Source organism: Ptiloglossa arizonensis, chromosome 14, assembly GCF_051014685.1.
Source record: "Ptiloglossa arizonensis isolate GNS036 chromosome 14, iyPtiAriz1_principal, whole genome shotgun sequence".
In the NCBI taxonomy this organism is placed as follows: domain Eukaryota; kingdom Metazoa; phylum Arthropoda; class Insecta; order Hymenoptera; family Colletidae; genus Ptiloglossa; species Ptiloglossa arizonensis.
The window spans coordinates 5,449,266-5,465,066 of record NC_135061.1 but is presented as its reverse complement, the minus strand read 5'-3'; the positions used below and the strand labels follow the sequence as shown (position 1 = coordinate 5,465,066).

Genomic DNA, 15,801 nt, shown 5'->3' with positions numbered 1-15,801 from the left:
TTTAACATATTAAGTATAACAAATAATAAATATTGATTAACCTATACTATAATCATAACCTAATAAGTGCGTTTGTCTAGAGAATATAGTACACAATGATACATACTTATGAGTATTTCTATAAATTTATAAAAACAGCTTTATCTAGTTATCACATACATTCATTTTCAAACATAATAAAAGAACATTTTATATATGTGATTGTAATTTTGATTTGCGCGAATAATAATGAATGTACCGCAACTATAAATCACAATCACAAATCTTAAAATACTAACTGTATATAAAAAAGTCTAAAATATCATGCTTGTTCAGTCATTCGTAATTCGAACCATTTGGAAGAGAAATTATTATAAAATGTAAATATTCATGATAAATAGTATGTTAGCAATCTCATTCTACAACATTACATCAACATTGTTGATAATTTATTATTAATATTAACATTTAATGCTTAGTGATCAAGAAAATTAAATTCTCTTAAAAATGCAACATTAAAATTGTATCTACTTCCTTTTCGATTTATCCTGTTCATCTTTTACTCGGAATTCTTATTCTCTGTAAAATTTACTAAGATACCATTTCCAGCGTCCACCCAATCCTCTGAAAAAAGTTTTGCTCTAAGTATTTCCCTTTCCGAGAGATCTTCATCTCTGTTTACGTTTTCATTATTTAAATTCTCATTATTCTTCTTTTCTCTTCTCTTCACAACCAGCAACTCAGAATCCTCTACTGAGTCAGGTAAAACTTTATTCAGAGTTTCTGGTAAAATTAGACCTAAAGCTCCAGACACTAAGCAAAGCATTCCAATGACTATTAATGGAATGGTGACTGGAAAATATTCTCCCTAAAACAAACATTGCAATTGTAATTTTATATTTTATATATTCTCGAACAAATATTGTCAAGAGACATTTAACACTTTGGGAAATACACTTCTAACAATATATTTTCCCTATTGTTGGAATTTGTGCCATAGATTAAGTATACAAGTTTTTTCTTTGGAAGAACTTTTCTTCCTACCATAGAAATTGGATTATTTGCTTTAAAATGGATTATTTTTTCAAATACATCGATATTTTTTTTAATTTCAAATAAACGAATTTCATGTTAGGTAAGACTTAACTTTTGCAACAGTAATGTTTTATGTTCCATTAAATAAATTCTAAAAACAGTGACATGTAAATGTTCTGCAAATCTTACCGATAATAATATGTGTGGTGTGCACAAACTACCAATTTTTGCGAAAACGGTACACAAGCCTAAACAAGTCCCTCGTACAACTGTTGGATATATCTCTATAGTGTACAAGTACGCTATAGATACGGTACTCATTACTGTTACTCTGCCAAGTAGTAACATAATGGTTTTCGCAAGATCTGAAAATAAAAGTGCAGAAAATTAATAAGAATTTTAGAACTCGTACGAATGACTAAAAGTCATTATTTTTTCGCGATGTTACTTCTTGGGTAAGTTATTTTTTTACAAAAAAATGTATAATATCAAAAAGAAATTAGAGATAAAGAAATTTTACATAAAAGCATTCACACCGTCAAATAGATTTTGCACAACTTTATAAAATGGATAAGAATTGTTAACAGTACTGTTACTAAAATTTATTTGAGAAATGGAGGAAAGTGTTAAGTAACTGATACGTTATTATTTTCGGCATATTTGAATCACTACTTTGAATTATAGAGTGACCAAAGTCGGACATCCGACTTATTTTGTTAAGTAAGTGCTGCAACCGAGCGAGGAATGTGATAACTACTTCAAAATAGTACTATGATACAGTAGAATTATTCATTTGTTATTCAGCATTAATGAGCAACACCTTTTCTTCTATACAAATTTGATTTTTAAATGTATAAATACTCATTTTTTATTTCTAATTTGTATTAATAGGATAGAAGTAACAATTTAGATAGTTTTCTTAACTGTTTCTTAAATGTCAACATATTTTTAAAATAATTCTCTCTCTTTCTGAGTCGAACCTCCACGCACTCCTAAATCGGAATACTTTTCATCAAATATTTTAATGTAGTTAAATTACTTACATTTATTTTTAGATTATAAATAATGGCAAATGATACGAGAAAGTGAAAGGAAAAATCATCGTCCTATGAATCGATGAAAAAGGCGTTAGAAGCAGAGAAAAAAAATGTGGGATGAAAAAAACTGCTAGAACGTTTAAAGACCCGAAAACCAGATTGTCCAGAAGTAGAAAAATAAATACATTTGCGACTTTTGCGAATAAAATTAACAAACAAATTTTTTTTATTTTCTCCATGAAAAGTATTTTGATTAGGCAGTCTTAATCTCTTAATATTCCAACTTTGGAATACTTTCTCTAAATCGTTACTTTTGTCACTTCTTCGTTAATTTGAAAATGCTTTGTATCGTAATTTATTAAGTATAATTCGATTAATAAATACAATTTCTGGATAATGTTAAAGTGTAATAATTTCCGGATAGCACGAGTAATATTTGTTATTTCAATCACGTACCCATTCCAATCACAGGCTTTGACAAAATGATTATGGCGGCTATCAAAATGCAAATAACACCACTGAAAGATTGATATGCAGACATTGGTACTCGTCTGCCGTATCGGGATAATACGAAATAGAGGAACACGTAAGTTGCAATTTCTAATGCACCTCCGAGCGCGAAAGTGACGTGTCTGTTGACGGGAAAGTTCGGTACGAGTGCCATGAAAACGAAACATGCCATAGAAGAAGTCAACCTTGAACAAATAGAGAATAATCATTATCGTATACGCATTAGATACAATCGGAACAACTCTTAGAGTGCCACTTCAATTTGTCGATTTTACTTGAAAATGTTTCTACCGACTTATCGTTGTAATTATTACGTTGTTGAACATTTATTTGTAAAATTTTTAAATAGTTATCGTAATCGTATACAAATAAGGCAATTGTGATTAATCTGAACAATGTATGCTAATATTAATAACTTGTAGTTTTTTTTACGTGGAATTTGACAAATGTAAAATATAATTTGCAAGAAAGAATCACAGATTAACTGTTAAAAAATATTTCGTTAAAGACGTAAGCTAAAAATACAATTATGGAAGAAAAAATTAGGATAGTTTCTCAAAACGGAAGCAAATAGAGAATATAAAACAAGCTGCGCAATGTATGGTGTTTAAAAAACCTGTCGTCCAAGTGTTTAAGATAATAATAATTCAATCTTGTCTAGAAACGGTATTGTTTCGGAAAATAGAGAAATCTACTCATTATTACGAAGATTATAAAAGAGGCCACTGTTTTACAAATATTTTCCTCTGCAAAGAATATGCGCTACAAAACTTACCATTGAAAAACCATTATTATGCCATATTTTCTCATTAGTATGGATTTAAACAGCTCCTTCAGTTCCTGTTCTGTTTGCGCGTTACTCGATTTTTCTTCAATTTTACCGCTTATTTTCTCCTCGTTGTTAGTTAACATCTCCTTTTTCGCGGGTGTTCTCAGTTCCACAATATCGTACGCATTTTTCATGGATAATCGTTGATTACTGGCCGGCTGTGATATCGATTTTGATTTACGATGGCTTTTCGAACTCGATGGAGTACTTCCCTTCTCTTTCTCCCCGTTTTCACACTGAGAAGATTCCAATACCGATTCCGTTTTGGGAAACTTGCTCTCCAAATTTTCCGAAATTGCTCTCAAACTCGTTTCTGAAAAACACACACGAGATATTTATCAGTAATCGGTTTAATAATTTCAAGAAAGTTACGCACGACGATTCTAGCAAGACAACCGACGAAGCAGACAAATGTATACATAAAAATATAAATAAATATAAACAAATATTTATATGTATAAATAAACTCTCAAAGTATTAGCCGTGTTAACGTTCGACAATTTTTACAAAGAAAGGCTCTGAACGTTAAAATTTCAAAGTCGTCCCATCGACTTTGTTTTGCCTTTTAAATTTTTATTTCCAATGTACAAAAAAATCTTACGAATCGTAATTACAAAATTAATGGAAGGGCAGTACGATGGGCTTTCGTTTCTCTTACTTCGAACTTTTTGTTGAGTGGCGTCCGTATTATTGGTTAGCAAATTAGCAGCTTCCTCTTTCGTATCGTTATTGGTTTTCGATTTCTTTAAATCTGCGCACGAAACGCGCGATTTCCTTTCCGGCTTGACCGGTGTCGAGTTTTCAGGTACGCTTGTTTCCGGTTTAACGTCGTTTTCTCTGCGCGATCTGCTGCAGCAAACGTTGTACTTTGTGATTCGTTCCACCGCCATGTCTGCTTCCGTCGTTTTACCCTTTGCCAGCAGCCATCTTGGCGATTCTGGTATAATCCTAAAAGTAAAATTAACAATGTTGCTCTCAATTCACCGCTTTTCGCTCGATCGAATTATCGTACGTCCGCCGGAAATTTGTACAAATTACAAGATTGTGTATACTGTCGTTTGAAAATTTCAAAATACGGGCCATTATTTTTTATTCCGTTTGTCGAGTACCACAACGTATACATTTTTTAACACTCCATTTTAACACTTCACAAATAGAATATAGCTACATAGGTCATTTCATCTGTTTCTGCATCAATAATTGAAAACTCAACTAAACTAGACTAAATACTTATTACCAAATGCAAGAGAATACTATATATGATAAATAATAGATAAAAAGTGCCCTTCATTTGCCTCGTTAGACGAATCATAGCACACGCAACGAGACGAAAGTAACAAAAACACATATTCGTTCAAAGAGAAACAAAAATAATATTGAAATCTATGCGAACGAGAATTTTACAAAAGATTAAACTCCGTTATTACATCGTTCGTTCGAACAACTTTTTTGTATGTTCAATCGTTTGAGAAACAGTTGCACGTGTAAACTGAAACCGGAGATAATGTACGCTTTAAAGTCAAAGAGGAAAGTATAAAACGATCTCGTGTTACGTTAAGTAATATCTGTACGTGGAAAAGTAAGTTAACGAGTTCGAATTTTCGTTCGCTTCGTAAAATGATCGTTCGCTCGCAATAGAATTACCACAGTCACGTGTATCTGTAACTTGAATGAAATTGACACACGTGATAAAGAAGTATAAGTACCAAATACCCTTACCCTTCCGCGATAAAGAAGTATAATTACCAAATACCCATACCCTTTCCCGATAAAGAAGTATAATTACCAAATACCTTTACCTTTTCGCGATAAAGAAGTATAATTACCAAATACCCTTACCCTTTCGCGATAAAGAAGTATAATTACCAAATACCTTTACCCTTTCGCGATAAAGAAGTATAATTACCAAATACCTTTACCCTTTCGCGATATAGAAGTATAATTACCAAATACCTTTACCCTTCCGCGATAAAGAAGTATAATTACCAAATACCCTTACCCTTTCGCGATAAAGAAGTATAATTACCAAATACCCTTACCCTTTCGGGATAAAGAAGTATAATTACCAAATACCTTTACCCTTTCGCGATAAAGAAGTATAATTACCAAATATAAAGTACGGTCACCGCAGTGGGAACCGAAACCGCCAGCTGTAAAATTCTCCAGTCAGGTATGACGTAGCTGAGAGCAGCCAGAAGCACCAAACCGATCGCCCATGCGATTTGCATAACTAATGCGACGAAAGTTCGGGCTTTCGCGGGGAATAATTCCAGGGAAAGAATGTATGTCGAATTTTGTAGACCCTGAACGAAGACTCCTTGTAATCCACGTAGGGCCAAGAACGTCGGATAATTCTAAAATTTAAATTCCGTTTAAATAACCTATTCAATTTTACGGAAACTATTTCTATACATTCGTATCGCGATGAACTATCGTCTTTCCTCGTATAATGTAACGTCACGTTACAATCCGCATTTACAAATCGCCAATACAAATAAAGCCCCTAAATTTCGTTTATATATTGGTTACGCATGGATAAAAATTTAACATTCGCGATTTTCACGGTGGAAATTTAATAAAAAGTTTATTTACCTGCACGACGTACAATGCAACAGCCATCGTACCCTGTGTATAGAGACAGATAGCCTGAACCGGAAGTCTTCCTATACGATCGGCCAAAAGACCGGCGATCCAGGCACCCATTAGAACCCCGACGTAATAAACGGTCGGGCCGAGAAACGTTAAATATCGCTTTTCGCAAATTAAACCCCATTCCGTCACCACACTGTTTTCGCCGAACTCGGTTGCAAATTGATAGTCCCCGAAACACAAATCCGAGTCCGCGGATTCTTCGAGACCGGAAGTCTCGTTAATTGCAGAGGTCACGTTGCCGAGTTCCTGACAGCCATATGTTCGTCTCGTTCCATTTTTTTCCTGTAATGGAAAGGTTGATCTTCGATTATACAACGTGACCGTTTAACGTTTGAATTTTTTTTATCAATTGTTCCTGCGATGAAACAGAACGTGTTACAATTCGTGAAGTTCTTTCGAAATCGAAAAATTAACTTTACGTTGTACTTCCATTTTGTGGGCACAATACAAACGTTCAGATTTTTAATTAAAGATAAGCGTGTTTTTTGTCTAGTTTAGTTTTAATACCTCTATCTTAACGTTTAAATCTTTGAAATAAGCAAAAGTATATGGATTCGAACAAACGAGAACAAAAGTATTCACGAGGAAGGGTACAGTATATGTAAATGCACGATTTAATTGAATATCGTATTTGTAAATAAGAATTTTTCAGCAAACAATGCAAACGTTTATTTTTTCAATCTTATACGTTGGATTTAAATAACGACGAAAGTTGATTCAATATATTTGATGCAAATTTTACGTTTTAATCCGGGATATCGTTTCAATAGATTAAAATTGATAACGATTTGAAAACAATTAATAAAGTTAAATATTTAGTTTGAAACAGTACAAAAAACGAATAGAAATTGAAAATTGTTGTTTATTTCTGTTAAGAAACTTAAATAACACTGGAATTTGTTAATATTTCTATTGTACAATTTTTGCCTTTGATGCGTCCCTTGTTACTCTGCAACTAGTGCATATAATGTCGAGTTGTAGCTTTTGTTCAAATGTGCAATGTGCATACAAGTGCGCCATACAAAAGGACCTCGGACTTCTCGCGAAGCAAAAGGTGAATATACAGCACTTACTTTTGTTTGAATGAACAACAAGACGTGATACTTGTAAAACTACGTTTATCTCGGTCATAAATGAACGTTTTCGTGTTGGAGGAAAAGCGTGAAAAAAATTTTGGGAAAAACTGTGCTTGTAAGTAATAGCACGTTCAATTTAAATTTTTTAAAATCGATCGAGAATTTTAAAGTGACCAAACAAAATTAAAAATCAGAATTTTTTATAGTAGAAACAACGTAGCATTTTAGATACAGAATATAATTATTACAGGGGACTGTATCAGAAATATTTGAAAGTGTCGCGATTAATTTATAAACTAACGCTAAAATATCGAATAACATTTATTATGAAATAATAAGAAGTTTCATCTTAATATAACTTCTCGACGGTATCACAGTAGCTCCGACATCACGATTGAAACTTTCAGTTAACGCTAACTTAGAGACTACCATTTCCTTTCTGTTGTATATTTAAACATTGTTCCATTGTTTATGATTTTTATTTAAATTCATATTCTTCGATAATTTCCAATCGCGTCTACGTAAGTTCCTTCGTAGATAATTTAATACTTTTTTTTTAACGGTTACCAATTCTTTCGCTAATTTTTCTTTTTCTTTTTTAAAAGAAGAAGGCTTTCTATGAATATGAAATTTTGTAAAACCAACAAATTGTAAAATAAACTCGTTTTACAACGTTAAAACAGTGAAAGTAAATTACTCGTTACTCGGGAAAAGTAATCGAGAGTCGTACGTAAATTGGTTATCGTACAAAATCTGGAATTTATAAAATGACAATTGTCGGCAGAACGATGAAACTAATATTCAATTTAGCACCTATCTATCTTACCTGACAATAAAATTTCGGCGTGTAATTATGAAAGACCGGCAACGCGTGGCTCATAGCGACTATGACATAATTGATGGCCAGCAGCAGCACGATGACCACTTGGAAGCAGCCGACTTTTACCTCTTCGGCGTTCATTTCTTGTGATAGTTGCACGCGATCGACACCCTTTCCTTCACTAAATCACGTGTCACGTTGCGATCGATAACCACGAGACGATTCACAATTTCGTATCGAAAATCCATCCAGCGAAGAAACGGGACCACTTTGAAATCGCGAGCTCACCGACCCGCTCGTCCATTTGTGTACGCGATTTCTGCTTAAAAAAAAAAAGAAAAAAACGCGCGTCGGGATGAAAAACGATCCGTTATTTAGCAGCGAACCGAGACGAAGTTTCGCGAGTCAAAAGAAGTTCGTACGAGGGCATCTCCGTCTCGAGACTGCGGGAACTCGATGCAAATTCGTGGCCACGAGTAAAAGTTACCACGGAGACCGAACAAAGTGTCACCCGTGAGGGTGAAGCACGCACTAACAGAGAGAAGAGTCCTCTCTCTCTCGAAGGATGGCACGACAAGAGGAGCCGATTCCTAGCGGTGCCGGAACGAACAAGGACAGAAACACGTGGTATTGTTTCACGCTTGGCGACACGTATCCCATTAACGCACGCACGTCACGAGAAAACGATCTTCTGTCAATGATAATCGATTTTTAAATTGACGTAACATGAATTTTGTATTTCCATGAAACGCGCTCGGTGTCCGTGCTTCCGGGTAAAGTCGAACGCTGCTGAAGGAAACGATCACGCTCGATCCAAGCGACAATACAACAGATATGTTCGTTCGTTGGTTTTTCACCGTTTCTTTCCTAGGTTCTTGAATTTCTTCCTGTTCCACGCATCTGCATCGGCTCGCTTCGGAAATACGTGCGCGGTTTTCAAACTGGTACTGTGCAAGAGAGGAGAAGACGATTCATTCACGCTTCTTTAGTGTACTTTGCCATCGTCGAGCTGATTTTGACATTTTGTTCGCAGAAAGTGATTATATATTTTTCTTTTTTTTTTTAGGTATTATCAAATTGTATTTTGATTTTCCTTTTTGCTTTTCATTTTCTTCGCGCAGGGGATACTGACGAATTTTTCGTGCTTTGTGTACTTTCGATGCTCGGGGAACAATATCGGTTGTGAAAATTACCAATACCTTTTTTAATCAATGATATCGGTTGCAGTGCGTTGTAATCGTAACGAAGTTGTTTGTATTAACCGAACTACTGAATAAAATAGAACGTATATAGATTGACACGATACACGTTTGTTTTATGATTTTATTCTTCGTATTTTAAGTGTACATTTCTCTAACGGGAAACTATTGACACCGGATGAAAAGAACGATAACGTTACTCTCTTCGAGATCGTATTTTCAATAATACGTCCAAAGCGGTATCGAAGTACCGCAGAATTTTCGCACGATTTCCCATGAATGGTTAAGACTTTTGTCAGTCGTACCAAACGTACACACTGTAAATGTATATACGTATATTGTGCAGATAAAATAGTTCACGCTACGATGTACGCTTTTCTATCGTTACTTATCGATTCTACGATATTTATTAAGTTTAAAAATTATTTCCTTCTAAATGATAAAAAATACATACATAAAAACATGAATTTTATTAACGTTAAACTAAAATAAACTTATAATAATATTGTTACAAGGAATTTTTCATATTCTTTATATATATATTCGTCATCGTACGAAGTAATCGATAATCACGATTAATGAATCAGCACATCATCGAACGCAATTAACCGATTACTATTATTATTCTGCAAGCACATCCCTAGTTCTAATAAAGGTAGTAGTCTTTCGTTTCACGATTACAAATTATGTTTTCTGAAATTTCAAGTTTCCAGTAGATTCTTAAGAACTGTTTAAAATGCTCCAGAACTTGTAATTTCATCTTTTTCTTTCCTTGTTTTCATTCATCAGGGATCAAAGAAAAATAAAAATAAAAATTCTCTACCGAATGCAAATTTTGCCTTCGATAAATATTATGGGTTATCGATTATCCACATGGTACGCAACGTTTTATCGATTACAGATCATAAACGTAAATTATCATTATTTTGTAAATTATACATTAGAATGATCTCAATGATTTGATCACGATTTACTCGTTAACCGTTTAAATTAGTAATGAGAACATAATCGATAACCGAAAAAGAATATCGAGAAAATAAATTTCGTTCTGTGGGTTGCACGATTACATTCGATAGTAGATGCATTCAAATGCAGCAACTTAAATAATAGCCCGACTGGGTCTATGAACTCTCGACGCACGTTTACTTCATTCTATGCCTACCTCTGGTTGCAACAGAAAGTTCCATTGATAGGTATTGATCGTTTCGTTTTACTGAATCGCTTTTCTCGACGGAAATCGCAGCCGTGACCGATAAGACGTAACATTTCGATTCGGTTAATTCGTTCTTCTTCTTTCTGTAAATAATTCTTCCTCTGCAAAACACCCAAACACTTAAAACGGACAAGATTCACGAGACCAACTTTGTCCACGTATCTTCAAGATTTTATTCCCAAGATGAATATTACTTTCAAATATTCGTAATCAACATCGTATGCATCCATGAAATATAAATTCTACTTACGATTCGAATTCAAACTTTCAAAATTGATGTTCTCTTGAATTTTATCAATTTTATTCGTCTATCGAGCAATGTGTATTCACCTGACATCAATGATGCGTTTATCTCGTTCGATGTACAGATCGATCGAGCAGTTGCAGTCATCAACATTGAAAAAAGATTTAAGAAATATTGGTTTTCGATCGCAAGTTCTTCCAGTTGGTTCGAATCGTAACTATTAGGTTGTTTTCTCCATTTTGGAAAACGAAATGACTCTCTGAACAACCTAATAGCTTCTAAAATGCTGTTGCACGTGCGTACGCGTTCGAGAGATTCTAGTGCAGGAAATATTTAAAAAACGTGTAAGAAAAGAGCGAAAACTACTTAAACGTTAACCAAGACTGATTTCTAAAGATCAGAAATCTCTAGACGGGATTCCATTCTGGAAAATCGATTTTCTCGTGGAAAACTTCCATTTCGAAAAACGAAATTACTTTCCGAACGACCCGATGCAATCCCGATCGAGGTTTCTCTCCACGTTCTGATCACTCGACAAGATTCTTCGGGGTTGTTGGGGCTTCCGTTGTGTGTCGTTCTCCCTGAAAGATGTATCCTTGTACGAAAACAACGATTCCCGGACGAATAGGAAGAAAATCGATGCCAGGTCGTAAATATCGTAGGTAAATTGTCGTCAAGGCGTAAAAACTTATCCGGTGACGTCTTCTCGCCATGCCATACTTAGGGCACGGTTATCTTGATGGAGGGGTACAATCATCATAGTCTAGCGACGGTGTTTCCTTCGTTTCTGGAACTGTTTCTGTATGCGAAGAACATCACGTCCGGTCCCGGGCGCATCCTGCCTTTCATTAGAGGCACCTCGTGTTCGCTCGATCGCCGATTCCATAGGAAACCCTCGTGGCAAGTGAATCCTCGAGCTGTCCTTCGACCACACCACAAATCGAACATCGTCCATTGGTAGCGTCATTCGCGGTCGGTGATCGTACCACGGTCATTGTCGGGATGCTTCTGAACGACTTTCATTTCCATTCAATTGTCGGGACCGATCGATCCATCGACCATTGTCCAAGCATCGTCCTTTTTCGCTCGATCGAGATGTTTCGCTCGATTAGAGAACTTTCGAACGAGACACTCGATCGCTAAACGACCGATGATCGTGTTACAATTCCTTTCGACGGTCATTTCGGGTTCACATAGTGTGAAATTGATAATGTAAGTAATGTAAGTGATTTCTTTCTGTGCACGATGCGCATCTTTCAACGCCACAATGCAATTCACAATTACACGTTTGAAAAACGATACGAGTAACTTGCTGTGCGACTAATGATGCAACGTATCGTGAAATTGATTTAATGCATCCGAGTAACTTTTTTTTCTAGACATAGTGCACATCTTTCAACGACACAATGCAAATCACAATTGCACGTTTGAAAAACGATACGAGTAACTTGCTGTGCCACTAATGATGCAACGTATCGTGAAATTGATTTAATGCATCCGAGTAACTTTTTTTTCTAGACATAGTGCACATCTTTCAACGACACAATGCAAATCACAATTGCACGTTTGAAAAACGATACGAGTAACTTGCTGTGCGACTAATGATGCAACGTGAAATTGATTTCATGTATCCGAGTAACTTTTTTTTCTAGAAACGGTACACATCTTTCAACGACACAATGTAAATTACAATTGTGCATTTAGAGATTAATTTCAATATTCGATACTACCTACACATATCTGCGATTGGTGTTAAATCTTTTTAAAGATATTCCTATTTACATACTTGTACGTTCAGTTGTTCAGTTGTTATTTTATATATTTCAACATAGAAGTTACCATTAAAAGTTTGTATATGTTATAGAGGAGAAATGTTTACAAAATGGAAGGCAGCGTTTCGAATATCGAAAATTTAGAAGTGAACGCAATCGAAACGATAAAATGCTCTTTCTATATCCGTGCTCCAGAGTGACCTTGAGTGGTCATTGAACTAGCTCGAATGCGAACAATATATGATTTTATTAAAAACGGCTCGCAGACCTTGACAATTTGTTGGCGCCTTCGCATATACGAAAATAAATTTGTCGAAATATCGTGTCTCTTGAAAAATTTCAACTTTCCTTAATATTCATGTTTATTGTATAACAAACGTACGATAAACTCGACTTGATTTCATTAAGTGAATCGCAAATAATCTCATATATATAATATGTAAGTACATACGGCGTAAAATTCGCTGAAAAATGAACCAACGAAATTCATCGTGAGAAAATAATATAATATAAAATATTTTCTTATTTTATCGACATAAAAATACTATCGATCAACATTTCTAAAATCTAGTTTATCAACATTGTCTCTAATTCTTGCCTTATGAAATTAAGTAGGAGACAAGCGAGACTCATTACAATGTCGTACAGTTGATGAACAATTCAACGACCGTGAACGATTGAATAGTAATGAAATACCATTTCGAGTACAGTCGATGATGGTGCAGTGACGACAGTGAACCATAAAATGAACAACACGTGCCGATATAGATCGGATGAAAATAAAAAGTATACATAACTTTACGAACAAGTTTCATTTTATCAATTTTATCCACATTTATTTTGTATATTCTTGTATTTATTAAGGGGAATGTGGATAATGTAGTTTTTATTCACAAAAGTTGTTAAACTAAAACGTTCAGCTCGATACGATTCGCATATCTCGTTCAGGATTAATCTTTCTTTCTTTCCGCGTTACACTTAATATACTATCTTAATTTTAACGATTAATAAAAATCAAACAGATTAATTGTATTCCTTTGTAACATACTATTGCGTATAAAGAATAAAGACACGTGTAATACCAACATGAACTAAATACCAGTCGTAACTAGCTGGAAAGCAACGATTCGTGTTACAATATTATTGTTGCTCGCATGTATTCAGGCTAATGTCTTGTCCGCTATTAACGACATAATAATATAATAACCTGCCGTTTACCGCGGAGAATTCAATTTCCCGTATTAAATGAAACAACGCCGTATACTTGATAATTCAGGTTACATATCAACATATATATGTGCTAGTTTTCCTAAAGCCCGTTTCCTCGGCTCGTAACCATTTATTCTTTTAAATACTTAAAGACTTCGTAAACCTCGAAATACATATTCGGAGCTAACGTATGAACATTTTTTTAGTTTCAATTGTCGAAACTCTGTACACTTGCGTGCACGTTCAAAATTCGTTCGAAACGTTTAAATCTCGGAATTTTAAATTTGACCTTTTACGCTACTTTCTTTTCACTGATTCGGTGATTGTTCTTTAAAGACTCGAAAGAGAGTAACGAGGAGCATTAAGTTATCGGACGAACGTTCAGAAAAACCCACAAGCGCTTTGGACGTCTATCGGCCGTTTACGAAACTACCGTGAACAGTACTTCGGTCGACAACGTGTTGACACTTTCACAAGAGCGTGCCTCTTTTTACGCGCTCGTTTCCAATAGAGATCCTCCGCCATCCGTGACTGTCCGTAATTGTGTAGCGTCCGAGCACGTATCGTATAACCTGGTGAAATGACCTGGATGTCTTTTTTCGTCGTGTACCGTTACCATAGAATAACTTAGGTACTGCGATCATGGCACTGCCACTTATTTCACTTTGTCCTCATCGTTCGCATGTTCGATCGTATATTACGACCGGTGCTTTATTAGTGGCGAAGTTTAACGAGCAGAGGAACCGGGTGAGTTTCTACCGCGAAAACGTGGTACGTTCAGTCCTCGTTGCTCACTCTGCGTGCTCGGTCGAAACGGGTTGTACCGATGCAAACGAACTCATCGCAGGAAACGAATATAATACACAACCGAAAAAAGGGCGATCGACGGTCGCAAAAGAAACCGCTGGTATTCACCGGAAGTGATTAACGCGTCGAAAACGCAAGATGAAAATTACGCTCGCTATAGCGGCAGTTATTCTTGCCTGCGTCAACGTAAGTTCGTATTAAACAAAAGTACGATTAAAATTTAAGAATTAACTAACACGCTACCAGAAGCCAATTAGTTATAATGTTGAAACGCAGCTCGTATCATTAACTATAATTAAAAATAAAACCTATTTGTGTGTTTTCGTGTCATTACGAAATCGGAAGATCGGTAACTGTTTGAATTATTATCAACGTACATTGAGCATTCCTAATGTGCATGAATATATACGAATATTTTCGTATAATGTAAAATAAAGTATAAAATAATATATACAATTTCTTTACGTACAGTTATTATGTTTATTTTTCTTTCATGTGTTTAATATTTAATTTACCGCCGACTAATATTATATCATAATCAATGTTTGTAATAATTGACAGATTCAATGCGTTGAGAGCAGAGCAAAGAAAACAACGCAATTATCTCTTCAAAGTAAAGAAACGAACGTGGTAAACTTTATGAGATTACTCATGCTTAGGCTCGTTTTTGGAGTCGCGTCGACTATGGGACTTGGCGAAAATCTTTCGAGTTTACTTGGAGGCATTTTTGTACCACCTGGAGCGGATGATTATGGTGATTACGGCGATGACGATTATGTACCAGACTTGTTCTAAAGATTCTGTACCTTGGGCCGTAATTATTTAACTTATCGTTATATTTAAACCATAAAAACGTTCGGTTTTATAACTTATAACCATCAGATATTGAAATTTGTTTAACTATTTGAATTTATATAAACAAAATAAACATTATTTTACCTTCTTAAGAAATAACAGAATGTTAATAATATTACAAAATGGTATTTTCACAATGTTTTATCTTTTCGTTATTAAATTTTGTATGTATTAATGAAACAATTCTAAATGAAATATCAATTTCCGCGTTATTTATATTTTCGCTGCATTTAGTCACACGTTTTAATAGCACTATATATATTATTTTTGTGGCGCTAGTGTTGCTGACAGCAAATGGTAACTAAATCATTTAGAAATACCAATGAGCGTTATCGATTTGATTCGTTTTTAATATACTGTTTTGTTTGTACTTAAGTGTAGTATAAGTAAGTTATACAAAGGGAAACTATTCATCGAAATGAAAAAAAATATAATTCGAAAAACTTAAATTTACAATTTCACAAATATTCCATAGATATGTATCTCATATTTGTGAAATTTGAATAACATTAAGAACAGTATTTAAAAATATATATGTACATATTCAGAATGTTACCACACTTT

At 34.6% G+C, this 15,801-nt stretch overlaps 2 protein-coding genes across 2 annotated transcripts; one reads left to right on the top strand and one right to left on the bottom strand.

Moving 5' to 3' along the window:
• Window positions 1-538: 538 nt before the first annotated feature.
• On the bottom strand, window positions 539-8,079 carry LOC143154307 (organic anion transporter 3). The gene is made up of 8 exons (XM_076326292.1): window positions 7,945-8,079; window positions 5,983-6,324; window positions 5,497-5,744; window positions 4,049-4,338; window positions 3,337-3,703; window positions 2,508-2,746; window positions 1,204-1,379; window positions 539-847 (listed from the first exon to the last, which is right to left on the bottom strand). Exons 1-8 carry the CDS (start codon window positions 8,077-8,079, stop codon window positions 539-541), a joined length of 2,106 nt encoding a protein of 701 aa, XP_076182407.1.
• A 5,984-nt stretch (window positions 8,080-14,063) lies between these two features.
• Window positions 14,064-15,703, top strand: LOC143154292 (uncharacterized). The gene is made up of 2 exons (XM_076326265.1): window positions 14,064-14,568; window positions 14,944-15,703. Exons 1-2 carry the CDS (start codon window positions 14,521-14,523, stop codon window positions 15,175-15,177), a joined length of 282 nt encoding a protein of 93 aa, XP_076182380.1. The 5' UTR covers window positions 14,064-14,520; the 3' UTR covers window positions 15,178-15,703.
• Window positions 15,704-15,801: the final 98 nt, after the last annotated feature.